The 27,899-nt window shown below is 40.7% G+C and overlaps 2 protein-coding genes across 8 annotated transcripts in view; one reads left to right on the top strand and one right to left on the bottom strand.

Moving 5' to 3' along the window:
- Positions 4,247–18,090, top strand: TBPL1 (TATA-box binding protein like 1). Of its 2 annotated transcripts, none has more exons than XM_021390009.1 (7): positions 4,247–4,388; positions 10,712–10,898; positions 11,468–11,550; positions 12,629–12,692; positions 14,306–14,409; positions 14,498–14,592; positions 16,843–18,090. In XM_021390009.1, the coding sequence occupies exons 2-7, from the start codon at positions 10,764–10,766 to the stop codon at positions 16,911–16,913; spliced, it is 552 nt and encodes a 183-aa protein (XP_021245684.1). In that variant the 5' UTR covers positions 4,247–4,388; positions 10,712–10,763; the 3' UTR covers positions 16,914–18,090. The 2 variants fall into 2 exon arrangements, with proteins under 2 accessions (XP_021245684.1, XP_021245685.1); XM_021390010.1 differs by lacking the exon at positions 4,247–4,388 and adding an exon at positions 4,395–4,538.
- Positions 19,135–27,899, bottom strand: part of SLC2A12 (solute carrier family 2 member 12) — a 42,357-nt gene continuing 33,592 nt past the window's right edge. The window contains exons 3-6 of one of the 6 annotated variants that reach the window (XR_002436426.1): positions 27,022–27,144; positions 24,970–25,102; positions 22,188–24,794; positions 19,135–19,434 (exon numbers count right to left, since the gene is read on the bottom strand). Coding sequence is in view for 5 of the 6 variants with exons in the window: in XM_021390004.1 (XP_021245679.1) it covers positions 24,638–24,794; positions 24,970–25,102; positions 27,022–27,144 (413 nt within the window). In the remaining variant the exon portion in view is untranslated. Of the gene's footprint in view, positions 24,795–24,969; positions 25,103–25,308; positions 25,560–27,021; positions 27,145–27,899 lie in introns of those variants that run through there. The other 5 variants (XM_021390004.1, XM_021390003.1, XM_021390005.1 and 2 more) reach the window with 5 other exon arrangements.

The raw sequence follows: 27,899 nt of genomic DNA, 5'->3' as shown, positions 1-27,899 counted from the left end.
AGGACCCTCCTTGCTATTTGAGTCTTGAACCTAGTATTAACATACTAGGTAGGCCAGGGGTTACCAGAAGAAAGAGGCCAAGTTCAAGGATGAAGAATGAGATTTAAGCAAAATTATATCCAAAATTACAACATTGAAAACTCCTGTTCATTTGTTGCTCAACTCTACTAAGCTCTACAGTACTCTTTCCACCTGAGTTGTGTGTTCACAGGTGACAAAACTTGACAGACACCCTCAAAGAACCTCCTCCATGCCACTGCCAAGCAGCTCCACTTAAACTTCATGTCAAGATCTAGAATTGAGATAATCACCAGCTTAAGTGTGTCAAAAGGCTTGAAACAGTCAACAGGTGTTAACATCCTTCCACTGGGGCAGGATACAAGTGAGCAGGGCCAAAGTAATGCTTTAGGTTGAGTCAGTAATGTGTGATAGTCCTTTGTATTTGGTCTCCCAGAATTGCCAGCCCTCACATAAGAGAGATCACAATCTGGTTGAAGTTTTTGTGTCTTCTATGAGCCTGACTCCTGGGGGCTGCTTGTTGCCATATGCTTGCAAAGAAAATTCTTCATCATTCCTGAAAATCCCAATAAACCAACATTAGAAATACAGATACAGATACTGAATGCAGGAAGAAGCTTTGTGTAACAGCTCAGAGAAGAACTCTCACTCATACAAGAGCAGGAAGGAACACTTGCTCAAGCTCCTGAGAGGCATTCACAGTCTCACAGGATCTCAATCCAGGCAACAATGTGCTCTTCTTCCAATTCTACAATTTTCACCATGTTTCTCTAGTACTGTCAACCAAGGCTGCTAAGCATAGACTGTAAGTATCTTCCAGTTGTAAAGGCTGAAACTACAGATATGTATTGAATTATTTTAAAGTTTACTAAAGAAAAACTTTATCCTGATCATTTCACTTTTATTTTAGACTTTTCACTACCATTTTTTTCATATTATTGTATCAAGTAGCATATCTATGTTAAATATTACATTACTCATACACTATATATTCTTTTAAAATAAATACAAAAATATAAAATCATATATATTACAAAACTCAATGGAACATTTGATTATTGTGGAGTTAGTTTTAGTGTCATTTATGCCAGGGAGGTAACACTTTAATACAGTACAGTACTAGCATGAGTTATCATTACTGTACATGGGCTCCATCATCAGAGAAGTGTGAGAAAACACAGTTTATAATTTCATCTGATAAACTAAGTCCTGGAGCAAAGGATTCCTTCCTTGACTGATCTCTTGCCACAAGTTTAAGCTCACATCCTGCTGGCTGCCAGCTTGGCAGATTTCTCAGAATTAACCTGTAATATCATATGTATGTAGCCCACGGTCATTCCACAAAATGTCATTTCCATGGAATGTGCAAGATATGGATTGCTCCTACGTATCTCCTCTTCAAACACAAATACTTGAATATAGTCTTCTGCATAGAGCTCACAGACCTATTCAGCTGTGCAACACTCCTAGTCTAGCCTCACTGTGGGCTGTCTCCAGCTCCCTCATCCCACTCTACAAATTCCCCAGAGTCTACCTTGCACTGGATTTTATCTGACTGGAAATTTATCTTGCAAAAATATAGAAATTCAGATAACCACACATTTCCTTCAGCTTGTTGAATGCTTTTATTTATTTATTTATTTTAGCAGATACTTGCAATTACATCTGAATAACAATGTCATAAAATTGCATTTTGCTCACTCCCACTGCTGTAATTACCAAAAATATGTGCAGTGTCTTCATATTGATATTGATGGTCTCAAGCAACATACGATTCCACACCACAGAACATTCAAGCATTGTAAACAGCCTCCTTACATCTTCATCTCCTCTCTGCTTTCCAAACAATTGACTGAGAAATAAAAGCATAGAAAAATTAAAAATTACACAGCAAGGCAGTGGCAGAAATGGCCTCAGTGCCTTCCCTCTGCGATGTCAGTACAGCATCTGTGAAGTTAGAGCATGCAATGGAAAGATGAGGACACCGTTTCTGCAGGTGGGACATCCCTAACACCTCACCCACACAGCCACAGAGACAAGCTAGAGAGTTGCAAACAGGGATGGAGACCTTAAATACAAGGTAATGGTGAAACTGGCTGGGACCACACTTACCAAGCGTGGGACAGCTAAAGATAATCAGCTTTGTAACTGCATATGTGTGAAATAAAGTGGTATGCACAACTGATGAACTTACATGTAAAATCAGGACGGTGCCCAATCAGCTTATTCACATTCTATGATACTGTGATCACAACTATTCTCAAAAGTGTGCATATTTTCCAAGTATATATTTAGGGATGCAATCATGAACACATCCCAGTTCAAATGGAGAAAGCTGAGGCTGAAAAAGCAGCTGAAACTGTGACGTAGCAGGGGCTCATTTCTTCATCAGGAAAAATATTACTACGGTAACAGCTGCCTAAATTCAGAATTCCCGTTTTCAAAAGCAAGTCTCCTTTTACCATCTTCGCCGAAATGAAACGGATCCGTTCCAGCAAAAAGCCACAGGGTGGCAGTGCTGCTGCGTGCTGGTGTCACAGAATCATAGAATCGCTCAGGTTCGAAAAGACCTTCAAGATTATCACGTACAACCGCAACCTAACCATACTACCCTAACAATCCACACCACAAAATCATGTCCTTGAGCACCACATCCAAACGGCTTTTAAACACGTTCAGGGATGGTGACTCAACCAGCTCCCTGAGGAGCCTGTTCCAGTGCTTAACAACCCTTTCTGTAAAGAAGTTTTTCCTGATATCCAACCTCAACCTCCCGTGGCGCAACTTGAGGTCATTTCCCCTTGTCCTGTCACCAGTGAGAAGAGACCAACCCTGCTATCACTGCAATCACCTTTCAGGTATTTGAAGAGAGCAATAAGGTCTCCCCTCAGCCTCCTCTTCCTCAGACTAAACAGCCCCAGTTCCTTTAGTTGCTCCTTGGCGCAGCCCGCTAATGGGAAGACAAAGCCTGAGTAAATGGTCTATGCAGTCACTGCGGTACTTTCTGTGATAATCTGAAGTAATTACTTCCATCAGGTGAACTTACCAATGCATTTCAAATTTTAAATTTAATGTAGCAGAGGAAAACATTCCAACTCTAAAGACTTCCATACCGTTCCCCCTCTCCTAATTAAAGCCATTCTACAATCACTTCACACACTGTTACAGATCCTCAGAATATTGTCAATCCAGGGAATATTGTGCACTGTATGCCCATAAATACATGTACAAACTTATACATTTCTCACACAAAGACTGATGTGTCTTTATGAACTCAACCAGACCACCTTCTTTCATTCTTCAGTTCAGGTACTGTGCCCTCAATTGGCCCCACTGCTCTCACACCCAATTATTCCCAAGTTCTCAAACATTACACAGGTAGATAGTGATAGAACAAGGGAGAATGGATTCAAACTAGAAGAGGAAAGATTTAGATTAGATGATGGGAAATTTTTTCACTGAAAGGATGGTGAGACACTGGCACAGGCTGCCTAGAGAAGTTGTGGATGCCCCATCCCTGGAGGCACTCAAGGCCAGGTTGGATGGGCAGCCTGAGCTGGTGGGTGGCAGCCCTGCTCATGGCAGGGGTTGGAACTGGGTGGTCTTTGAGATCCCCTCCAACCCAAGCCCTTCTGTGATTCTACAAAGCACAACACACAGCACAGGCAATACCTCAGTACAGCCAAAGAGCAGCTTAGCACAGACAGCACAGATGGGCCGTGCCACATCCGGAGGGCTGCCCAGGCCAGAGAGCCAGTGCCACCCCAGCTGCCATCGTGGTACCCTTGGGTATCTCCTCAGAGCAGGCCCCATGCACTCACTTTGCAGCAATGACACAAGCTGCCTATTGGAAGAGCTTAAGCACCAGTTTCACTTTAGCCATTTTGACACAGAAACACAACGCTGAGGGGGTGCAGCCTTCCAGAGGTCTCGAGAACGTCTTCCAGTGCTCTCAGTCCCCTCAAATAAGAAACAGAGCTCTCAGCTCAGCTTTGTTCCGGCCCAACTGTCCGCTCAAACACCACGGCCTGGCACTACAGCTTTGTACCGTGGAGGATCCCATCAGCACATAGTCAGACAACGCCTGTTGCAGCTGCCTATCGCAACAGCGCACGTTAAAGCCGACCCCTCGCGCGCCCGACCCCCGCCACACCCCACACGACACCGGAAGTGAGCTGCAGGCGCAGCCCCCTTCTTCCCCTCCCGCCGCCGCGACTTCCGGTAGCCGCTCTAGCCGGCGGCGTGTCTATGCTCGCGGCGCTGGGGGATGTTTATTGTCGTGGAGCCTCGGCCCGTCATCCGGAACGCCGCCGGGCGCGAGCAGCGGGGCGCCTAGCAACCCCGCCAGCCGCCACCCGCCCGCCCGCACGGTAACGGCTGCCGCGCGCCGGCGGGCCGCGCTCTTCCTCGCCGCCCGCGGGTCGCTGCTGCGCGGGCCCGGCCCCGCCGCTAGCCTCTGCCCGAGGGACGCGGCCCCGCCGGGCGGCCGCTGGGAGCCCGCGCCCCTTCCTGCTTCGGGGGTAGGCAGCGCGGCCTTCAGCCTCCCCTCCTAGCGGCGGCGCGTCCCCTCCGCCGCACCTTACCCTGGCGGGAGTCGGGAGGTGGTGGGGTGGGGGAAGCGGGAGGGAGGGACGGCAGCTCCGCCGGGGGAGCGGCCCACGAAGGGGTCAAGTGCCGAGGGGTGCGCGGGGCGTGCGGCGCGGGGTGGGCGCGAGGTCTTGTGTCCGCGCTTTGTCTGTGCTGTGTTTGGCTGGGACTTCGGGGCACGGCTTGGAGAGGGAGATTGCTGCCCTGACTGCTTCGGCACCGGGCGGGCACGTGCCGGGCTCATGTCGGGCTCAGCAGCGCGGCTAGCAGGGTTCCCTCAGCTGAGTCGGGCAGAAGGGGAACGTACGACCTGCCCGTTATTCTAAAGCGTTCAGGTTTTGTGTTTTTCTCACTATTTTGTCAACGTGAGACAGCCACCGAGCCTGTTCGGTCAGGCATTTATCCCACTTAGGACCATTTTCTACCCATCAATGAGATTGAATTGTTAGTTCCCAATAGCTGGTGTTAGGCTATTGCTTGATGCTCTGAGGGAGGGGTGGCACAGAGCTGGATGCAGTGATTCTCATTCTCGCTATAAGCAGATTTTTTTTTGATGAGAAAGATGTGAGGAAAATGGCCTGTTACAAGTTACTCTCTGAAAACAGGCTTTCTCATCTAGTGCTGTAAGCAACTTGGCTTTATTTCTGCAGCTGGATTTGTGCTGGAAGACCCCAGGTCTGCGGGCACTCAGTAGTCTTACCCGAGAGACCACAGAGCAGAATGGGAAATTTGTGTCCTACTTGCTTCTGGTGTTGTTGGTGTAATGGTATTTTATATTGTTCTTATGTTGTTAGACAAGTGTCCACTTTGGCTTTTTTTACACATATTTGGAAATTTCTTCCAAGCTGGATGTGCTTTAGTTTTGTAGGAAACAGTCATGTGATTGTAAAGCTCAGAAGTTGGGATCATTACCTTCAGACTAGCTCTTTCCTTTTAGAACAATTTAACTTGCCACTGGAGGCAATAAAAAATGAAAGCACACGCCTCTGGCCCAGCATCTGACACTTAGAAAGCTGATTGAGTCAGAGGGTTCCTAGACAGACAGTAGCAGTATTATCCTCATTTCTTGGGAGTTATCCACCTATCGCTGTGACAGCGTTGTATTCCAGGATTCAAGCAGACCTCAGGTCTGTCAGCTCCAAATCATAGGGACCTGTTTCCCCATGGCCTGAACAGAATCCTTAAAAAAATAAAATAAAAAATGCCTTCAGCAGGAGGATGAAATTAATTATCTCCTGGTTCCCACTAGGATTTATGTTTTGTGTTCTCTGTTCTCATCTGGACTTTTCTGGTGACTTAGTCAAAAATGCTTTTCAAGCTATTCGTTGGAATGCCAACAGCAACAGTAGTACGTTCCACTGGGAACACTGTCCACTGGGCTGTTGGAACAGGTTTTGGAATCAGTTGGCGAAGTGCTCAGCGGCAAGGTTAAAAATAACCAGTATAAGTTGCTTGTCCTTCTGCTGGTGGTGACAAAGATGTTCGTGAAGCTTTTCTGACGTTAGCATCACCGTTGTTAGGTAGCCATCATCTACCTTCATAACTCTGAATTTCTCAGCTTAAAGGTAGCCAAAAGCTTAAAATAATACTTTGTTTATATACACTTTCCCAAGTGCCTTTCCTTTCTCTTTGATGGTAACAGTTGTGTTGGTTTGGAATTTTTTTGGAAGTCAGAGCAAGCTGGCTTTTTTTAGATTGCAAGATTTCAGTGCAGGGTGTGTGTCTTTGTGTGTGTTTATACAGTTTCAAAAATAGTATGGCCTTGGTCCTAATTGAGGATGTATGGGTAATGCTTTGTTCAAGAATTGCAGTGCTCAATCCTTTTCTCGCTCCTTCCTTCAAAACGCTCCTTACTCTGAAGTGGGAAGTTTCTCTAGTTTCAGGGTGGAATACACTACTTCCTAGAGCCAAATATTCTTGAGATTAGTTTTTGTTGTTCTTATTTTGATGTTCTTTACAATGCTTTATCTATTTGCTGCTTTTCTTCCTCCTTTTTTTTTCCTTAATGAGAATATTCCAGTGGTATCCCTGACATCTGTGTTTAAAGGAGAGAACAAGCTTTTAAAATTTCTTTGATAAAATAGAATAATGCAAACTTTTGTGAAGATTCATAAATGCATCTTGGCATCGATTCTTTTACACTCATACAAGAGAATTTGAATTCAAAATTAACACGTTTCTCGCTCTGGAGAAAGCTGAATGAAATGCACGATATAAAAGTAAAGCTGAGTGTGTAGAGAAGTAAATGATTTTATCTTCTGTTTTAACCTATTACTAAATTAGCAGTGGCTGGCCAAACATACTTTTTGAAACACAATTTAAGCTGCCAAAATTTTAAGCTTCAGATGAGAGAACTTTGGGGTAAAATTAATCAAGAAAACCTAAGTTGAGCTCAGTGAAATCAACTTGGAATTTGTGAACCCTAAACGGGAAAGTACCAGATGTTTGGTTTCTACTCAGTCCCTCTGCTCTGCAAGTGTAAGTATATAAATGCGGGCTAGTAACAGGCACGTACATAATGTTGTTTCTTGGTATCAAAATTTCTTTGTAAAAGCATGACAACATTATTTTCCCGAGTTTGCAGATAAGAAACAGAAATGCAGAAATTCAGAGTCTGGAAAATAACAGAATGGGTCAGAGCTACCCATCAGGGATCATAGAATCATAGAATAGCTTGGGTTGGAAGGGACCTCAGAGCTCATCTGCTTCCAACCCCCCTGCCGTGTGCAGGGCTGGCACTAGATCTGGATGCCTGGGGCCCCATCCAACCTGGTCTTGAATGGGATGCAGTAGCGTGCATCAATAACCAGAGATGAGACGGGAAAGCTGGGGAAGAAGAGCATCAGGGTATTGGTTACGACTCTGTGTTCCTGCTGGTTGTGCTACTGGAGAGAAACAGAAGAAAGAACAGGCTTTTTTTGTTGTGGTTTTTTTTTTTGTTTGTTTGTTTAATGAACCTTCTTACATTATTTTTGTAAAGATGGTTTGGGTTTGGTGGTGCATATATTAGTATTTTTTAAATCATTTCTGTTGAAGTGGTTGCTGCACATTTGGATTTCTTTAAGACTTCCTGAAGTAGGAGCACGTCTTTTCTGAACAGTTTTTTCTTTGTTGTTGGTACGATGTGAGACATCAAAATGAACACCTGAGGCAGAGCTTGTAGCACGTTATGCTCAGTGTTCAGCAGAAGCATCCAAGTATAGAAGCAGCTTGTTTTATCTAATAATTCTAAACCATGCCTTGGAAGATGTTGATGCTGCATTTGTGTGGTAAATGAGAATGGGCATACTGGATCTGAAATTTTTCACGCTCAGATTTTCAAGGAATTTGGGTAGTATTCAGCAGCAGCAAATACAGTCATCTTAGTACAAATGAGAGAAATTCATAATGATATTTGCAGTGTTCAGCATTTGAGTGAAATGTTTCAGTGATTTACTTTTGTTACATCAGATAATGCTACAGTCACAAAAAGGCAGTTTTTTAATTCTTACGTTGTATTTACATAACTGCTCCTATGACAAATTCTGTCACTTTTTAAGTGAATGTTGCAAACCACAGTCTAGAACATTAGCTACAACTCAAATTAGATCTCATATTTAAAAAATTCCTCCCTATATATCTGTTGTCTTGAGCTTTCAGAACGTGGCTAATGAAAATGGGTACCCTAATTAATGTCTTACAGTGTTTCTCCCTTTAAAACGCATTCAGGTAAATTGTATGCCTAACCAGGTATATCGTAATTTCTGAAAACATCCTTACAGACAGTTCCACAACATTTTAACACTGAGATTTTTTCCTATAAATTTTCCTTTAACAATAAATCTTTTCCTTTTAAGTTGTAATTTTCATGTCTCTCAGTTGCTTTTTCTTTTGTCCTTAAACCTTTTCTCCCAGGTTCTATTTAAGACAAACTGTCAATGTTTCGTGGGGATATTCTTGTACAGTATTATAGTTTTCTTAGCAGTTAGGAACCTTTTGAGGGTCTTCTGCATGATGGCATTATTCTTCCAGAACGTGGAGATTGAGTATGTCAGTAGAAACTTGGTGAAATCTGGGAGACGCTGCCCATTGAAGGTATCTTCTTTTCTCACCCAGCATTATCTCCTGGATTCCAGTAAGTGGCCTTGGCAAGAGCTGGGACATGGAGCCAGGGTAAAAAACAAATGCCTCTCCGAGGATGCTGTGGCTTCCAGCTCCTCACTCTACGCTGGCCCTGCCTGCGTGCTGTTCAAAATCTGCACATGTGCTATCTTTGGATCTGATGCCGTAAATTGCTAACCCAATCTGTAGTAGTCCATCAAAACCAGATGGAACAAGTCATTTGTAACTTCATAGGATTCATATAATTTTGGATTTAAAAAAAAAAAGATCTGGGAATACTAATTAGTTACTGTTTGTTCTCTTCTTTGCCTTCTCTCCCCCACACATTGCCTTTGGCTTTCTACATCTCTTGCAGTTTCTTCATCGATTTCTGTGTTATCACCTGCCTTTCCTTATATTGGACAAACCAACAATTATAGAATAATTCTTTTAGCTGGGAGCCAGCTGCACAATAGAAAAGATGACTGTCTCAGCAGTTGATCAAGTGCATTACGTACATCTGCACTGTACGTTATTCTGTGTTGGCAGTGAGTTGTAGTCAGAGATGCATCTTGAGTATTCTTGATTTGAAGCTATGGCATGATGTTTAGGAAGTCGTAGTCAGGTGGAAATAATGATAATAACATTGTTAATTTTATGTCTTGTAGATTCAATACGTAAACCAAGAGATTTATAAGATTATAAATGTGCATTGTGTTGTGTTGTGTGTATGGATGTTTTTGATACGTAGTCTTCTGCTTTTTCTATGGCAGTGACCATGTAGAGCATCTTACATACTTGCTTTCTATTGGGATTTATTTGGGATGAAATAATACTAACATTTTAGATGAGTGGATCAAGAGCAGTCTGGGATACTATTGCCTCTGTCCCTCAGGCTGCTCTCTGGTTGAACTCATTCTCCTGGATGAGAACTAAGATTTTCACATTCTTATACAAAGAAAAATTCCTTAATAATCTCTGGAATTTTTATATAAGTCTTTTTCACTCTATACCAGCGTTCTTGCTCTTTTTTCCCCCCTACCTTTCCCCACATACTTCATCTGGAATTTATCTGAAATACCAGCCATCTTGGCTTTGGTGCGCTTACAGAAGCGATGCCATCAGTCACAGGATGGCATTGAGCAGTATGGCTGCTCCCTGTCTCACAGTCATCCTCTAGTCAAAGTGTTTGGTAGGAGCATCACCTCTGGCATGCGCAGGCAGACTGAACATTTCCCGGCTGCCTTATGTTTGCTGTGTGTGGACTGGGTGGCTGTCCAGTGCCTTCATAGTAACACTCATGCTGTTCCTCAGAAACACTTGATTTTTCTGTGTGCATACAGTATGTTCATTCTGTGTTGTTCCTATGACAGTGCAGAAGGGGATGAGAGGCTCCTATGGCTCAGCACGGCCTGTTGCTGCCATCAGGACAGTTTGTATAGTTCACCCTATGCTCTTATATATGGAGAGTTAGGGCAAGAATGCTGGGTGAAGGTGGGTAAACTGTGATCGCAAACTGTCTCCAGGCTGCAGTTTGTGTAACCTCCTGAGTTTCAGAGTTATTCAGCAGCTCATCCATTTCAACACAAATGATAAGCTGTTCAGAATTATCAATTTAAGCAGTGAGAGAAATGCATTTTCCTGAGGCGTCTAGTGACATCCTCAACCTTCCCTCAGCTCATTTCTCATTTATCCTTTGAAGCTGTAGAAAAAGTTTTAATAAGCTTTTCAGTGTCCTAATATAGTTGCTAAGAGCTGTAACGTATTTAACCAGTAGATTTAAAAATAAAATACATACATTTTATGTCTGTTAAATCTGGCAATGTGGCTTCAAACAAGCAGTCTCCTGTTTTATAGCGCACAGGATGCAGACACCAGCCCCCCCTCCGCACACACAGTGAACTTAAATGAGTCAGACTGTAGTCACTTCTGCTTCTTGTCTCATTTAAGGGATGCGTGTATTCAAGAACAGTGTTAATAGGCAATTTTCTACCAGTATGCTTAACTTTATTGTTTTTGTTCTCAGGATGTGATCTTCATGGTGAGCTGGTGTGAGAACTGAGTTGTAAATCACCCCAATGGATGCGGACAGTGATGTTGCATTGGACATTTTAATCACAAATGTAGTGTGTGTTTTTAGAACAAGATGTCATTTAAACTTGAGGAAGATTGCATTAGAGGGAGCAAATGTCATATACAAGCGTGATGTCGGGGTAAGAGATTTAACGTAACGCGATCATCTGTTTTTACATATGTTCCTTAAGTGAAAACTTCTTGCATCTGATATCCACCTTTGGTGAATAGAGAAATTTTGTTTCTGTAGTTATGCTGAATGCCTAACAAGTCATGTCAAATGCTAAGCCTGTTAAGTACAAGATACCTGATGAGACCTCCTGTACCTCAGGGTCTAGTTTGTCTCCTCCAAATTTGATAATTTTTCCAGAAAATATGTCCTGAAAAGGAATTAGCAGTGTGAGAGTTGTAATAATAATAGTAACAAAAAAAAGAAATTATGGTGCTGTGGCTTTCAGCTTTTTTTTTTTTTTAAGAGGAAAATAACTTTTAATCTGTTGTGTTAAAACTGACTGGCTAATTTAGTACACATTTATTTAGCTCTTCTCAGGAGCTTATTTTGTAATTGCTGAAAGAGATGAAAGGAACAGTTCAAGAGTTAGGAAAAAGTAAAGGAAATACTATTAGTGTAATAGTTGATTCTTTTTTCCTAGTATGAAATTGAACTAACGCTAATTCCCAGTGCTTCACTTTCATTTTCCTTTTTTAGAAAGTTTTAATGAAACTTAGAAAACCTAGGATTACAGCCACAATTTGGTCCTCAGGAAAAGTTATTTGCACAGGAGCCACAAGGTGAGTTCATGTAGATCCTTTCTGTGGATGAAATTTATACGTATTTTAAAACGTAATGTTACAGATGAGGAAATTAGCAAGAGGCAGTGCTTGCCGCTGTTAAGATTGCCTCACATTATATCACACTTAAATCCTTGCCAAAACTAGTGGAATTTTTCTGTGCAAAGTGTCTGCCTTGGACCAAGTTGAAATCTTGAGAAACGTCATTTCAGCCTTCTGGAAGAAAATCCTAGAGATTTCACTTGACAACTCTCTAAGAATTCTATTTTATATTTTTTAAGACAGAACTTGAAATCTGGGAAGGGATGATGTTTTTTAAGGGATGTCTCTTTTATTACTACATGAAAACCCACCTGAATTTAATCAGATTATACACTGTTGAGGGACTGGAAAGAAGTGAGAGCAAACTTAATTCAGATACAGGAACTCTCTGAACTCTTAAGAGCTAAGTTCCTTTAAGATGTTTCCATACAGTGGATCAGATACAGTGGTAAATTTGCATGCTTTCTATATATGATCTTCATCTCAAAATGGACAGTTTAGTCAGTGCTAGCATTTAAATGATAGAATTGGTTTTTATTCTGTGGCCCTGCATCCTATTTAACTGTATGGTGAGCTTTTTTCCTAAACTTTATTTCGTGCTTCCTATTAGTAGAAATGTTAATCATTGCCTTCATTTCTATACCTCCAGGGAAGTTAACGTGCCCATTGTAAAGGAGAGTGGAATGAAAAGTAACCACCAAGTCAGGATGACCAACTTCAGACTGCTTGTGGTCATATTTGTCTCTTAAGAGCATTTATTATCATGTATGAACAAAGTATGGCTTCCACTGCAGCTCTTACTGACTTGAGCTGAGTGCTGAGATAGCCTTCAGATAGGGTATAAAGGAGTCTTTTTGAATATCTAGACAATGAAAATAGAATGTAATATGTACAGCTGGGTGAAATGAAGGCTGTCCGTGTGATCACAGTTCATGTTTGCATAGTGGTTTATTTTATAGTCTGAGTATCTATTTAGTATGTGTGTGCGTAGATATGTACTTTATTAATGCTAGTGTATTGTCTTTCTGCTTTACAGTGAAGAAGAAGCTAAATTTGGTGCCAGACGATTAGCTCGTTGTCTACAGAAACTAGGTTTTCAGGTAATTCTAATGAAAATGGAATTGTATGACTTAAGCAGTGCTGGTGGTTGTCTTTTTTTTTTTTTTTTTTTAGAAATAAAAAATGAGGGAACCTAGCTATTTAGCATCCAGCATGTTTTCACTCAGATGCCCCTTTTGTGACAGAATACATTTTCCAGATGCTAGTCGAAGAGAATCTGTCTTACTTCATGGATTTGCGTTTCATTTGGCAGCTTAGAATTATGCTTTATCCCTGGCTAATGAACAATATTTGTTAAATGAACCACCCACAATTGTTTCTTGAATCTTACAACGTATTTTTCTATTCATTTGGAAGAAGTGCTGAAATGTATAAACCAAACTTTCATTTGAACGCGATTTCCTTCATTTATGGTGGAACAGCAAATGCATGTCTTGCACGTTTAGGGCACATTTGAGCCCTGTTAATTACAGTGGGAAATGCTGCTGTGTTCTGAGATTGCACAGCTGAAAGTAAGTCAAGTGAGAAAGTCAGGGCATGAAGCTCTTCTTTTCTGGATTTGGGTTACAGTTACCAGTGAAAAACACCACTTAAAATGTGTTGTAAGGGTTATGAATGACTCAGAGTACTAAAATGTGTTTTAAAACTTCTGGTAGTCAGTTGTGCTGTTTATCCACGATTTGCATTTACCAACAGGCTATCCCACTAAGGCTGTTTTTGACCCAAGCAGAAGTTAAGCAATTTTATTGCTAAAATTGTATGCATTAGACCCAGGCTCTAAAAGTTAGAGTGGAACATCGGATAACTGGGGGATGAGCAGTGCCTCCAGTGTAGATGTACAAATCTTATTGGTTTAAGTGGAATATATTTTAAGGACTAAGTAATAGTTGACCTTTTTATAAGGTTTTGTTGCTTCCACTCGTACTTCTTAAAAGTTTTGACTGAGGAATGGTCACTTTCTGTTTTGTTTGTTTCAGAAAATGAAGGAAATATTCTCCAGTGATCTTACTAACACTGACTTCCGATCAGTGCACTTACTGGTTTAGGAATTGTCTGTTGGCTACTTTAATGTAAAATAGCCATGGATGGAGAATAACTGAACACTAGCAGTCTGTGGCAGGCTTCAGAAAGTTAAAGACTAAAGAACAGGCTGCCATACTGGAGTTTTGAAACAAAACAATTTTTGTATTCTTCTTTCTATCTTAGCCTTAATAAAATCATGTATAGCAACAAAATGTTGAAGACACTTTTCCATATTGCATAGGATTGTTGTAACAATGTAACACTTTTTATTTTTGCTTACTTTGATGCCTTATGAATTGTTTGCTTTAGTTTCTTTTCAAATTTGATGTGTTTAGTATAGTGATGAGTTGTTCCTGCATCTCATTCTTAAAGTAAATTTTACTAAAACCACTTAGTACAACTGTGAAATATCTAGTCCAACAACTACTGTACTATAGAAGGATAAAGTAAATGATTTGAATCCATTAAGTACTCTTTAGACTCCCATTAGAAATGCATTAATCGGATTGATCATCAAAATACTGTAACTAGTATTCTTCTAATACTCTTTTAACATGTTTTGCCATGCATACATCTCTGCTTCTCTGTGAACTGAATTTTTTATGACTTTTTTTCTTCTCTTTTCAAAAAGGTAATTTTCACAGATTTTAAAGTTGTGAATGTTTTAGCAGTGTGCAACATGCCCTTTGAGATCAGATTGCCAGAATTCACGAAGAATAACAGACCTCATGCGAGGTACGGTAGGATTTTAAAAAGTAACAGTGCTGGTATGCTTCTTAAGCTTTTCTTTTTGAGTTCTTTTACCTTTTATTTTGTTTTCTAGTTATGAACCAGAACTTCATCCTGCTGTGTGCTACAGAATAAAAACTCTCAGAGCTACCTTACAGATTTTTTCAACCGGCAGTATCACAGTTACAGGTATTTCGATGCCATAAATGTTTAACTCATTGGGAATATTTAACTTTAGGGACAGTTAGTTTAGGAAAATATGACATTCAGAACAGTCAAAAGATACGTTGAGTGGACTGAGTGGATTTTGTTTCCCAGTGCTTTCACCTAAATTGTTGTTGAGTCAAATTGCCAGAGGAGTTATAGAGAAAATCTTATTATTGGTCGGCTTAAAAATTACCTTGAGTGGACATGGTCTGGGGGCTTTGTTTATGTATTTGATTTTTTCCCCCTTTTTTTTTTTTTTTTAAGTCTTCATAATACTGTAAGCTACACTGCATACAGCATTGACAGCCCTTTCATAAACATATGTTTCCAAACCTGAGATTTATAGAAACATGGAAGATTGCATAGGATTTTGTCATTACTGAAGTTGACCAATATTTATAGTGGCTTCAGACTTCTGCTCTCTTCTGTTAAAGGTCAGCTGGAAGAAAACTGCTACCTGGATTACAGGCATCACTGACTTTTCCCAAGTATTCCAATACTTGATCATCCTGAGTCTTGGAGATGCCATGCCCTGCTTTCTCCTCTAATTTTCATTTTCCGTTCTTTGCTGTGTTTACTTGTCAGGAGTCCACTACAGGCTTCCAGATACGAAAAATCAGGTTTTTAAAGAATACCCATTAAAGTACTGTAGAACCAAAAAACACTTCATATCACTTCAGCTGGAATTCTGTCCTGTGGTTGTTAGAGCTTAGCTGTGGGTATCAGAAGTCGTGTAGGGGTTTTTATTTTTAAATCTTAATTTCTTAACAAATACCCAGACTTTATGGGAAATGTTTATCACAAGGTTTTGGAGAATTTTATTTTTAAGAAGACAAACTCCGTCAGACATAGTAATCTGAAAACAAATGGCTAAAAAGTATTTCAAGATTGCAGCACATGTTCTGAACAGAGCAACTGGTCTAGCTAGAACTAGAAATTAAATTTAAAAGAAATTGGAAGCTTGAGCATCCCTGCAGTCTTATAAGACTCAGTGCATCACGTCATCTTCTTAATGAGATTTGGCTTTTCTGTAAGTTTCTGTGTCTATTCATACTGCTGCTTTCTGAAGGCTGTCTCTTGAGCTTGTGTTTCTACAATAGCAGACAAATTGAAGGAAGGCACAGCATCTGTCTAGAATGTGGAGAATGTTCTAGGCTTTCATCTAGGCTTGTTTAAGTGAGTGTTTAACTTGGTTTGCTAAGTTTGAAAATACAAGAATAATCCTAGTCCGTTTCATTTTCTTTCGAACTGAACACGTGAGTTAAAACTGTATTTCCAGAATTACATACATAAATAAGACATAGGCAATGAGTAGGTCATTTGTGATTTTGGGGAGCCATTTTGAACAGTTCTCTGTACTTGGGATTAACTTCTGAAAAAGCGCAGTAAAAAGAAATTGAGTTCATAGGCATTGAAGCACGTGAGAAATAGCTGGTTTTGTTTACCTGCATCACCAAACTTCTATCCAGGATGAATTCCTTCTGGCATGTTCATTGCTTGTTCATTTATGACCTAAATTGTTCGTTGTGGAAAAGAGTCTAGTGCCATTAAAAAACATTGGTAGTTCATTTTTCCTTTTATCTCCTCAAATGATTCATAAATCATATTAGATAACCTTCAGCTGCTTCATCCTGAAACAATAATCATTCCCTGGCTTGCAGATGTTGTCCTGAGATGAATGATTGGAGCTATTTGCAAAATCGAGACTGAAAAGTTTTCACAGATAAATTTGCTTGAAACACACTTAAGTTAAATCCAGCATTAAATAGCCACAAACAGAAATTATTGCTAAATAAAAGAAGAATTAGGAATTAAAAGTGGCCAGGTCGTACAAATCTGGGTAGTACAAATTCCTAGAAGAACAGTATAAGTAAAATTATTTTCTCTATTTCTGACACTCAGTTGCTACAGTCTTCTGTAGGCTGACTAATTAAGTCAGTAAAATGTGAAATATGAAAGTTGTAAGGAAATTAATACGAGTGTTTATTTGTAGTCCAGCCATTGACCAGAGTGCAGCATCTTACAGATTCCATCCTAGAGTCTTTTTCTTGTAACTGGAGGAGATGGGAGGAAAACAATTGGGGAGAAATTATTCTTAGAATAAAGTTATGGTACCTCAAAATATTAAGATTATTTTGCAAATAATTGTTGTTTTACTTCGTGATGATCTGATTTAATTTTTTTTGTCTTCCTATTGTTTTTTTCTTTTTTTTTTTCTTTAATACATCTCAGGGCCAAACGTAAAGGCTGTCGCCAATGCTGTGGAGCAGATATACCCGTTCGTGTTTGAAAGCAGAAAATAAATTTTATAATTCACCACTTGATGGTTAGGTTCCCTAACCAAGCACCTTTAAAGACTGCTGCACATTGGACTAAAAGCGAAAAGGAAAACTGGACCAACGATAGCAGAGGAGTACAGACTCTTTTACTTGTTCATGGCCACAGTATAAACTCCAGTCCTTTTGGATTTTACTCTTAACAGTGCTGTATTGTAAAAACAGAAGTTTACAAGATATGAAATTGCTGCTTTTAAAAAGACATTCTATTTATTTTTGCAGTAATTTCTGTGTATTCATAAGCAAAGCTGTCACGATGTGCACTACCTTAAAAACTTTTTTTTTTTAGTTTGAGCTTGTGTTTTATTTGTGAATAGTCTTTTACATTTTTGTATGCTGAATATTGGGCACCAAAGAAGCTGTAAAAGTTATCTTTTTCACCTGATGAATGTGCACAAATAAAAGGTTGGAAAATATTTCTCTTCATACCTGTTCTGTTATATTCCTTTCCCTTTTTCTATTACATTAAAATTGTATAGTTGCAAATTAATTTGAAACAATGTAAGCATAGTCTTTTGCTGATAGCTTCTGTTTCTGTTTGTAGTATGTGTAAAATTTTGTGCGTGGGTTAGATTGAAATCTATAGTAGTTACGTATGTTTATCTGAGGATGAAATTTGGTTTGTTCCCAGTTCGCTTAACTACGTGCCAGATTTCAAGTATTTTCTTGCTGTTAAAAGAAGACATTTCTAAATAAAGAAGTCTACAACAGCTGTTTTCCTGTAGACGATGAGGAAATCTTACCAACTAAAGAAGCTACCGTAGAAAAATCAACCGCCTTGCCCACCTACTGGATGCAGAAGGAAACTAAAGTTACCATGTGAGCTTCGGTGTTCAGGAAAGTGTTGTGCTTCAACGCAGGAAGATGTAATGGTCGTGCTAATCCAGTCCCGGCCTATTGCTGAATGACAAACACAGGCCTTTTCTACACACTTATGTTACTGTATACTGTTTTCATGACAGGAGCTGCCAACAAGCAATGAAGCTTGATTCTGGCATGTATTATTATTGGTATGAATTTTGGACTTGGAAGCCAGTAGATGTTTCTCTCAGTAAGTGCACATTTGAAGCAGAAGAGAGGTGAATGCTTAAAAGTAACTGCGAATGGTACTTTTAAAGAATTACAATAAATATGTATAAATGTATTTATGTCTTTTTTTCCCTGACTGAAGGCAATTTTAACACTACGGCTGTGTGCTGCAGGTAATATGCGGTCATGTGGGTCCTGAAAACAGTGAACCATGAACTGTTACTATACTAGAAGTCACCTGCTGTGGAAGGAGAGTGGCGGAATATACTGAAAAAGTAAATGCCTAGTATAATATGGATAATCTGTCCGAGGGGTGGTATAGAAGTTGGGTATTTGCAGTGTCTCCAGGCAGAAATTACGGAAAGGAAGGAATTATTGTATATGAAATGCTCAGTCAAACTCTTCCGAGTGAGAGTGATGTACTCATAAAAGCCTTTTCTAGATCAGTGAAGGCAAGAAAGAAAATGATTTGTAACTATGAAATAATATCTTGTTAAAGTACGTGTAAAGGAGTGCTTGCCATGTATGACCTGTCCAATTAGTATTAAAGATAGCATGGACTGCAGCACTCGTGACAGTATTTTTGTGAAACGTCATAGCAGTGGACAAACTACTATTAGGGAACACTAAACTTGTATTATTATGATTTTTAAAAAAAAAGGGCATTTGAGCAATTAACAAAATTGTATGAGGTTTTCAGTAACAAAATGTAGTGCTATACTGATATAATTTGGCCATTACAACTGCAGTAGGTACAGTGGGTGAGGGTTGGCTCTTCTTTCAGATCAAATCCTGAAACACTTGAATGATACCAGTGATATTCTGGAGCTTTTGTGAAGCATGTATATCTCCTAAATTTAGCTATGGTGAAAGAAAAACTTTTTTTTAATTAACACCATCATGTATGAAGGTAGGAAGAAAAAGAAATGTAATAGCCTGCCGTGTATTAATATCCAGCTGGGCTGGCTAGCTCAGTTTGTTAGTGTGGTGTGAATAACGCCAAGGCTGTGGGTTTGAGCTTTTCATGGGCTATCTGTGATTTTCCGTAGCTAGGATACAGCAATGTTGGATACAGGCAGAAACTGGGAAAGGAGTGGCTGGAGAGCAGCTCAGCAGGAAGGGACCTGGGGGTGCTGGTGACAGCAGACACAACACGAGCTAACAGCCAAGAGGGCAATCTGTATTTTGGGGTACATTAAACAGTATAGCTAGACAGTTAAAAGAAATTATTCTCTTGCTGTATTTAGCACTGGTGCAGCCTCATCTTGAATATTGTCTTCAGCTCTGGACTCCACAATACGGAAATGATGCTAAGGTCCTTGAAATCATTCAGAGGAGAGCAGCAAAGCAGGTGACGGGTCTGGAAGGCATATCCTATGAGGATAGACAAGTGGCACTTGGGTTGTCCAGTCTGGAGAAGAAGAGGCCTGGAGGCAACCTCCCTGCTCTCTGCAGCTCCCTGGGGAGGAGAAATGGACAGGGAGATGGTTGATGCCCCATGCCTGTCAGTGTTCAATATGCATTTGGATAATGCCCTTGGTAACAGACTTTAGCTTTTGGCTAGCCCTGAAGTGAACAAGCAGTTGGAGTTTATGATTTTTTGTAGGTCCCTTCCAACTGAGGAACGTATTCTAAAATAGGAACTCTTTCTTTCTTCTAAAGTGTTTTGTAGGTTCATGCTAGATTTAGTTTTGTTAGAGACCTTAAAAACAACCAGTAAGTGAGCCAAAAAGCACCCTACCAAACTTGCAGACAAGGTAGCACTGAGAAAGAGAATGATAGTAAATAAAAGATTTCTTGAAATGTATATTCCTAGCTGCAAGGGAGACTGAGTCTGTTTGAGACAAACATGTTCTAAAACCACAGATGACGAAGATGGTGGTGTACACTCATCCTCAGGGATATCACTGTGTTTCCCATTACTGCTGTAAAACTGCAGGTCCCAGCATTGAGTTGCAATAAGCCTTGCTGCTGCAGTTTATTTCTGTACACGCGCACGCTCTATGCCTCTCTTCACGTTTAGATTAAACCTGTCAATCAATCAGCTCTTCCTCAATGGCCTTGGTTTCCATAGTTCTGCCTGTTTGCTCCTAGATTCTCTGGTTGGATCACGTACAAATTTCTGCACAGTGCTCAGCTGTGACACTAGCAGTGCCATAAGAAGTCTATTTCACATTCCTTTGAGAGAACAGCCAGTTCTATTTATACAACTTACTAAGGACTCGTTTTTGCAGCAGGATGAGAACTGACTCATTGCTAGCTTTTGAGTTGTCATGGCCACTAGATCTTTAACTGCGTGTACCGATCTCCATTTTGTCATTCTCTGACTTGCAGTTAGACAGCGTAACCAGAGAAAATTGCATTTACCCTTCTGCAATTATATTGGTTTTTTTCATACCCCTGTCAGTAATTTGCTAAGCTCTGAGTTCTAACACAGTCTCTCTCACTTTAATACTGCCTGCAAATTTAATAAGCATGTTCATTCTGTTCTGTAATCCAGTCTCTTAATGAAGTCAGTGAATAATTTTAGATCTTAAGAAACTTTTTGGATAGTCCTTCAGAGGGATGTGATACATGAGATGTCTCTTTTTGCCCTGTATTTTAATAGTTAGTGGGAAGCTGTAAGTCCTAGCTCTGTGTCATCAGATGTGCAGGCTTTGTTATGAAAGAGAGGTACAATTAGGGCTACATTTACAAGGCTAGATAGGTCTACATCTATAGGAGTACAATTAAGGTTAAAGCCATAATGAGTAAAAAAGCCCTTGACCTCAGCATATCACCTTTAGAGGTACCCAAAACTGTTAGTCTCTGCAGTTGAACCAGTGTTGGAACTATGCCTTCTTCAAAAATACTAGATTTTTTACTTATTTATTTCTGCACTAAATATTTGTGTGTGGGGAAAGTTCAGAAAAGCTCACCATGAAGCCAAAATCTCTGTCTCTGGAGAGACAATTCCCATGGTATTTCCCAAGTTAAATTTATTTTTGTGAGAACACTTACAGAATTTATTACAGCAGAGATTTATTTTGGAAGCGGTGATGCTCAGCAGGATTTTACAGAAGCCCATTGCACTCAGTGTGATGTAATAGGAATTATAAGCCAGTATGGGCTTGGATTGCACATGCAAAAGTATGTTCAGCTATCCAAAAGCAGTACCAACCAGAGCAAGTAATGCTATTGGAAATGCTGGCAATCACAGTCAAGTCTCAGATCAAGAAATGTGTGAATTTTCTGCAATGTGCTGCCACTAAAACTACATTTTATTCCTTGATTTAATCTCAGACGTTTGTTAGTATAGGAATGAATGTGATAAACTAGCAGCATATTTGAAAGACTACCCGGAGTCAGCTGAAGATGTCTTGTGAAGCTGGTTTGGCACAGCGCACGCGAATAAAACACAGCCACCAGCAGGTGGAGAGATTTCAGTAGACATCAGTGCTGAATAACGTGGAAGGAGCCAATGCACAGAATTCAAAAAATGGTGGATCCATCAGGTTTTTTTGATAAGATGACTTGCCAAGTGTTTACAACAGATAGTGTAACTTAGGGGTTTTATTTAAAAAAATGCCAGTGTTGACGTAAAAAAAGTGTTACAGTATTAGCAGGCCCAGCCTGCAGTAGACTTTTGCAGGTGCTTGAGAACAACTTTCAGATCTTTTGCTTTTTACTAGTGTTTAGTAGGCTTCACACACACTCATTAGGGACTACATGGCACCAGCAGTTTAACCAATCTTTTAATATACTTTCCATTTCCATAAGAGAATGTTTTGTTTTTGTTTTTCTGTAGTAATGTGACACTGATATTTATCAAAACTATCCTTCATTTGGGCCTAAGGAAAAAATTAAGGCTGACTCAAGATGCTGAACCAAGCATTCAAAAAAAAAAAAAAAAATCTTGTATGCTATGGCTATTTTCTGGTTCTTGAATCAGTCAGAGCTTTGAGGTATGTGTGAAAAATTCAGGTAAAAATTCAGCCTTTGGTGAATACTCATCTACAATTAAAAACTTTGCTTCCCCTTTCCCTCTACTGCCAGTGTCCACTTCTGTCTTCACTTCCACTTGCATTTCCAAAAGCACTCCCGCCTTTCTGTGTGCCTTCCCCATACATGGCTCCAACCCAGCTATCCTTGCATTGCTATACTGTGACTGAGCTTTCATACATTTTGCATCCTTTTCATGACTAATTGCAGAAGTTACAGGAATGCACTTACCTTTGTCACTGCTGCAGTGTTGAGTAAACTGTTACTGGTGCAGCCAGGAAAATGCAAGGAGACTCTTAGCTGCAGGGTCTCTTCCATGCAGTGGCAAAGAGGTCTCTTCTAACAGCTTGTTATTTATTGCAACTGTAGTGCTCAGACAAAATTCTAGGCAGGTCTTCATTTTTATTGGAAAATTCAAAGTAATAGAAACCAAAGTTTTCCACGTCTATGGGAAAGCTGGAAGTACATCTGGTCCAGAGTGGGATTTGAACTTGGGATGGGAATCCTGTATATTACCCCCAGCTTGGCTAATCCTTTCATCAATGAGAACCTGAGGCCCTTGATCTTACTCCTTCTGAATGGGTCTTCACTCTGAGTCACCTGCAGCTTAGGCGCACAGCCCCACTGTTTGTGTAGCCTGTGTGTGCTTGGTCTCTTCTTGCTTCTTATGGACTATGTCAATAGTGCTTACACGTACCTTTATCAGCAGATTTTACTTAATCTTTGATATATTGCATGTGCCCTAAGCTCAATCTTGCTGAGCCTTATGCGCATTAATATATGCATTCCTGAAAGCAGACCGGTCTTGTAATACTCATACGGTTGCTGTGAGGGCTGATGGCTCTTGGATCAGAACAGAAAAAATAAGGCAGCTTTAAGCCAGCCAGCTCACCAATCACCTAGAAGGCTGGTGGAAGAGCTTCTTCAAGAGTTTTGCTTGCTTTAGATGACACAGGATCTGCTTAGTTAAAAATCCTGTGTTGTGATGAGAACTTGTCTGACCTTTGAACAAAAAGTCCAACAAGATTTTGACACTAGTCCCATAAAAGCTTACAGTGCAAGAAAGTTGTGGCACAGATTTGGCCAGTAGATAGCTAAAGTCTCGAGGTAGCTAAATTTCCAGTGACTTCTGGTAAATCATGACCTTGCCATTGTTAGTTTCTTTTCATATTTTGAACACATGCTAATTGTATGAATAGATGTTCTCCTCTAAAATTACAAAGTCAGTGTATAAATGTGTGACAGTCTCAGAATCTGATCTGAACTGATTCAGTCTGGCCGGGAGTAGAACTTCACAATGATTGGTAAGTTACTTTAGTGCAGAATGTGGTCAGGTGGTTTTAATGCTATGAGACAGCAAATAAAGTGGGATCATGTGCGTAGTCCAAAGTAGAATCAGTACTCCAGCTGACCGTGTCAGTCTTACTTCCTCTATTAAATGCTGAGAGAAATGCCACTGTATGGCTGCTGAGACAGTTAGCGTGTTTCTAAGTGTTTGCAGGTACTTGGGCCATTTACTTATCTGCTAATAAGTATTAATCTACTCATCATTCTACCACAGTTCATTAACCTTTTAGGAAAAATAGAGCTATTTTGTGGGAGCCATATTGCTAACCCTTTATAAGGCTGGTTCAGTAATTTAGGATACATTTGGTGAGCAATAACCAAGACTTGGAGTGACATAAGTTATAGTTCGCAGAGATGACTGTTTCAGAAATCCCTTTGTGCCGCTCTGAAGTCTAGCGTGCCCTGTGTTGGGCCCAATGACCTGTCTTTGGCAGTCTCCTCCTGTGAGACAGACTCTTCCTACTCTTTGGCACCCCAGTAGCTCTTTGCACCTCTGAGCTCTTGCTGAGTATAGATAACAAGGACTGTGCATAGCATTCTGGCTTCCATGCACCTCCTGTGTGTCAGAGTAACCTAGGGGAGGTGAGAGATTCTGGTTTGAAACAGATGGAGCCTGGTGTTCTAATGAGTTATAAACTACAACAATCTTTAATGTTGGCCATAAACTGCCACTGAAAGAAGATCTACTAAGAAATAAGAGAGAGATTATCTTGTGTATAACAAAGATACCATGTGTCCCATCGTAGTGTCAGCGTTATTTTTTTTCGGAGTCAGTCTTTTGGGAAAGGCTGCCTTGGTTGCCCCCAGCTCTAGTAGAACTGTTCTTTCTCCCTGTTGGGAAGTTCCACTGGCACCAGCTTCTCCCTGTGCTGGCTCATCCAGCACAAGGGGGTCTTTGTATATTTACTGGAGAATAAAATAAATAAACAAACAAATAAATAAAAACTTCTATTGAGTGTCAGTAGGACGCATTGCATGGGAGGAGTACCCCCACCAACCACCGCCACCCCTCACAGGCCCAGGCCCAGGCCTCTGCCAGAACAGTATGGAAGCCATGCTGCCGTTTGGTTTTGGGCTGGTGAAAAAGCAGGTACACGTCCTCTTCGGATTCATTAGGAGAGTCTGCTTTGTTTTGAATATAATATATATATTCATGAATATATATATATATATATTCAAATCTAAAAGAACTGAAAAGGATAGAGGGATTATCAGCATCACACTGATAATAAAAATTGACTCCACAAAGCCACAAGACTTAGTAAACACACAAAAAGTCCCATCTAATAAAGCTATGAAAACTCACATGGAGGCTTGAAGTACTGGAGACAGGGTCATTCTCCTTCCCTTTCCCTGTCTGCAAGCCAAAGCATACAGCTCAAATGGGAGAGCAGGGCTCCCTCTTCCTCGAAAGGCCACTCAGCAAATGAAATGGAGAGTCTGGCAGTCATTAGTGTTGCTGGAAACCACCATCTATTTTGGGGCAGTCCTCTAGCAACAACAAAGTGTTTGCTTTGTCAGAGAGATTAGCACATGCAAGCTCACGCCTTGAAAAAACCTGACTTTTCCAAAAAATATCACCTTGGATTCCCTTTTTGTTAGTACACAGCACTGAGAAGCTTTGTCTCTCTGGCACCATGGGGATGCAGTCACACTTAGTACTTACTCTTTAGCTAGTTCCATGGATATTTGCTCCAACGAGCATCCTTTCGTCTCTGGTATAAACACAATAACAAAAGCCAAGGATGCTAGGCTCATTATTGTGTAAATGAAACACACCCAGGACAAGCCAATAAGCTCTATAAAGGAAAAAAAGAATTCTGTAATTTTTAAATATTACTTTTTTGTTCTACTGCTATGTTTCTATAGGATACATCCCCAAACACACGGGAGAAGTTAGAAAGCAGTTAGGCTGTTATTCTTGGTCCTTTCATTTGTGCCTGGCAATAGTTTGGAATGTTTTTTGCTTTTTCAGTCTTTACGAAAAAAAACTAAGGAGCCCATATTGACCCGTTTAGCATAAACCCATTGATTTATTTTGTTTGCTGTCACTTTGGATAGAAACAGTGAGCAACCATTGTTGCCGTTTCATGCCAGGGCACTGGGGGTCACAAGCGCCTTGAAATTCCACCCATGTCTGGTTTCATTGCAAATTCTTTCATGCAGCAATAAGAGCATTTTTCACACTGTGGCAGTTGTCTCAGTTAATCCCACCAGGCTGTCAGTTCCCAGCGTTTCTTCTGCAGGCTGTGGGTTCTGCATCAAAAAGAGACCAAAGAGCTAACTCCTAATGGGGCCAGCCAAGAACTCAGGGTTTTTTTGAGTTTAAGGGGGCAGATAGGTCCTCAGGCTGAAGGGATGGACTCTGCCACTGCTGTCATGTTCTTAGAAAGCTTACCACATATAACCTGCTGTATAGGCAGGCCCTTAGAGTTCCCTGCTAAAACTAAACCAGAAAGTTGAGACATTTGTCCATTGTATCATGAGTTAAAAATTGCTGCTGAAGCTCCTGTTCCAACAGTTATCTTACACACCAGATACCTGCTGGCCATAGTGACCTCCACATAAATTTGTCTGAAGACAGATTTTCCAATCCTGCCTTTCTACCCAAGATTAGGAACTTGTTATTGCTTATAGTTACACTTTCAGAAATCCAGATCATTTCCAGCTAAACAAGTGGAATTACTGTGGATCTGCATTCACTGTAACTGAGACCAGAGCAATGGCTAGGTGTGCATTAACAAGCAGTTCTGCATGACAGGAAAGGACTTCCAGGTCAATCAGGATCCAAGATGTGCACTGTCTGATTTCAGGGACGTTTCCTTAGCTCTAGAATAGCCCGATGTCTGAACAAGTGTTGGCAGATCGAGAGCATTCATAGTGCATTTTCCCATTTGGTTTTGTCGAAAAGCAGTTCAAGACTGATCTGTGATGGAAACCAAAGAGCTACAAGTGTAGACAACTGGAAAATTGCTTCTGAAGAAGCTAAAGTGCTAGTGTAGACATAGTGAATTTAACCTGGCATATTTTGTCCTAGTTTTCATCAAGAAAGAACTCTCTCTCTCCCTCTCTCCCTCTTTCTCTGTCCCTCAGAAAATGCCAGTGTGAAACTCATTTTAGTCATAGGTCCCACTCAATTTAAATATTCCATTTAAAAATGTATCTAACAGGATGAAATCACCTCAACTTTTTGTGGGTCTGATAACAGTTGCTTGCCTGCCTCTACATCTGTTGCTGAGTAATGTAGAATGAAAGCAAATTTGGAATCTCAGTTCCCTCATATAATTTGCCTTGCAGCATACATTTTCTCCAGAGTAATATTTTAAACCAAAATTTGAAAAACTTCCTAAGAAATAAAATTAGAAGAAAATATTTGCCAATCAATGAATTTCAAAGTTGGCATTTAAGCTTAATATAGAGCAGAACTTTCAGTGACTTCAGAAGGAGCAGGACTAAACCCTAAATATCATATATTTTCATCTTACTAAGAAAATGGCTTTTTTAAAAGGGTCTGTGGGAGATGCAGAATTCCTACAGGCAGACTCAGAAAGGCGTGGAGGAGACTAAAGTTACATCAACATAGAGCACCCAAACGAGTCTCTGAGTTTGGCTTCTGGGACACATTGGGTGCAATCTCAGAAGCGTTGTTTGCATCAGAGAGACTTTTGTAATGCCCACGAGGAGAATATCGGCTCAGGAGGACACAGAGAAGTCTTACCGGTGACAGTCAAAAACGTCAAGGAGATGAGGAGGTTTATTCCCCAGTTCATGCTAGATGTCAAAGCCATGGCCCGTCCCCTGATCCCACCAGGGAAAATTTCACTCAGAACCAGCCAAGACACTGAAATGGAAGAAAAAAAAGTAAAACGTCTTTGAAAGGATGACTTGCTGTAACTTCAGGTGGCTTCAGTTGGAGCCACCTGGCAGAATAAGGCAATGTGGGAGATTTTAGGTGGGCATAGGCCCAGCCCCTTGAGAGCCCACCCTGAGCAGTGCCAGTGGTGGAAACATTGTCACCTTCCAGACATCACCTGGGAAATAGGAAAGGCTGGGGGTAGGTGAGCCGTGACAGCACATCTGCACATGAAAGAGAGTGCTATGAACAACTCGGTGACATAATGCTGATATGGCTGGGGCAGCAAACCAAAGTAATCCTGTGCCTCAGGGCAGCGCTGGGTGTTTCTGCCACCTTATAAATCAGCCTACCATGCTGAGGCAGGTCCGCTGTTCCAGCTCTCTGCTGTGAATCAGTGAGATCGCTGAGGGATAAATGAAGGCAGATGTCCTAATTTTTGGCTCCTTCACATCACACCATAATTGTAAGTGACTTCAGAGCTGGTGTTTCTGGTCCATAAAAAATTAATTCAGTAATACAGAGCTGGCTGAATAGCTACCTGTTATGGTTTTGTGATTTTTTTTGTTGTCGGTATTCCACATCATTACATCATGTAAGGTACGGGCAGTTAAAGGGTTAATTCCCCGGTTACTGTAAACTGCCTTTTTTGGTGTGGCCCTCTGAGGGGGAGGGGAGGAGGTGCACTCCCCAGGGGTCTTTGCGGGAGAGGGGGTGGTGAAGCCACGTGGGAGACGCGGGGT

The sequence above is a fragment of the Numida meleagris genome, chromosome 3, assembly GCF_002078875.1.
Source record: "Numida meleagris isolate 19003 breed g44 Domestic line chromosome 3, NumMel1.0, whole genome shotgun sequence".
Classification (NCBI taxonomy): Eukaryota; Metazoa; Chordata; class Aves; order Galliformes; family Numididae; genus Numida; species Numida meleagris.
The sequence above is the reverse complement of the archived record's forward strand: the minus strand, read 5'-3'. Positions and strand labels throughout refer to the sequence as shown.

Excerpts from the sequence above, each read along its gene's own strand:
- TBPL1 (XM_021390009.1), top strand. The coding sequence starts at position 10,764 with ATGGATGCGGACAGTGATGTTGCATTGGACATTTTAATCACAAATGTA. Across the intron at positions 12,693-14,305 it reads TACAGAAACTAGGTTTTCAG|GTAATTTTCACAGATTTTAA; the intron begins GTAATTCTAATG and ends CTTTTCAAAAAG. Across the intron at positions 14,410-14,497 it reads AATAACAGACCTCATGCGAG|TTATGAACCAGAACTTCATC; the intron begins GTACGGTAGGAT and ends TTTGTTTTCTAG.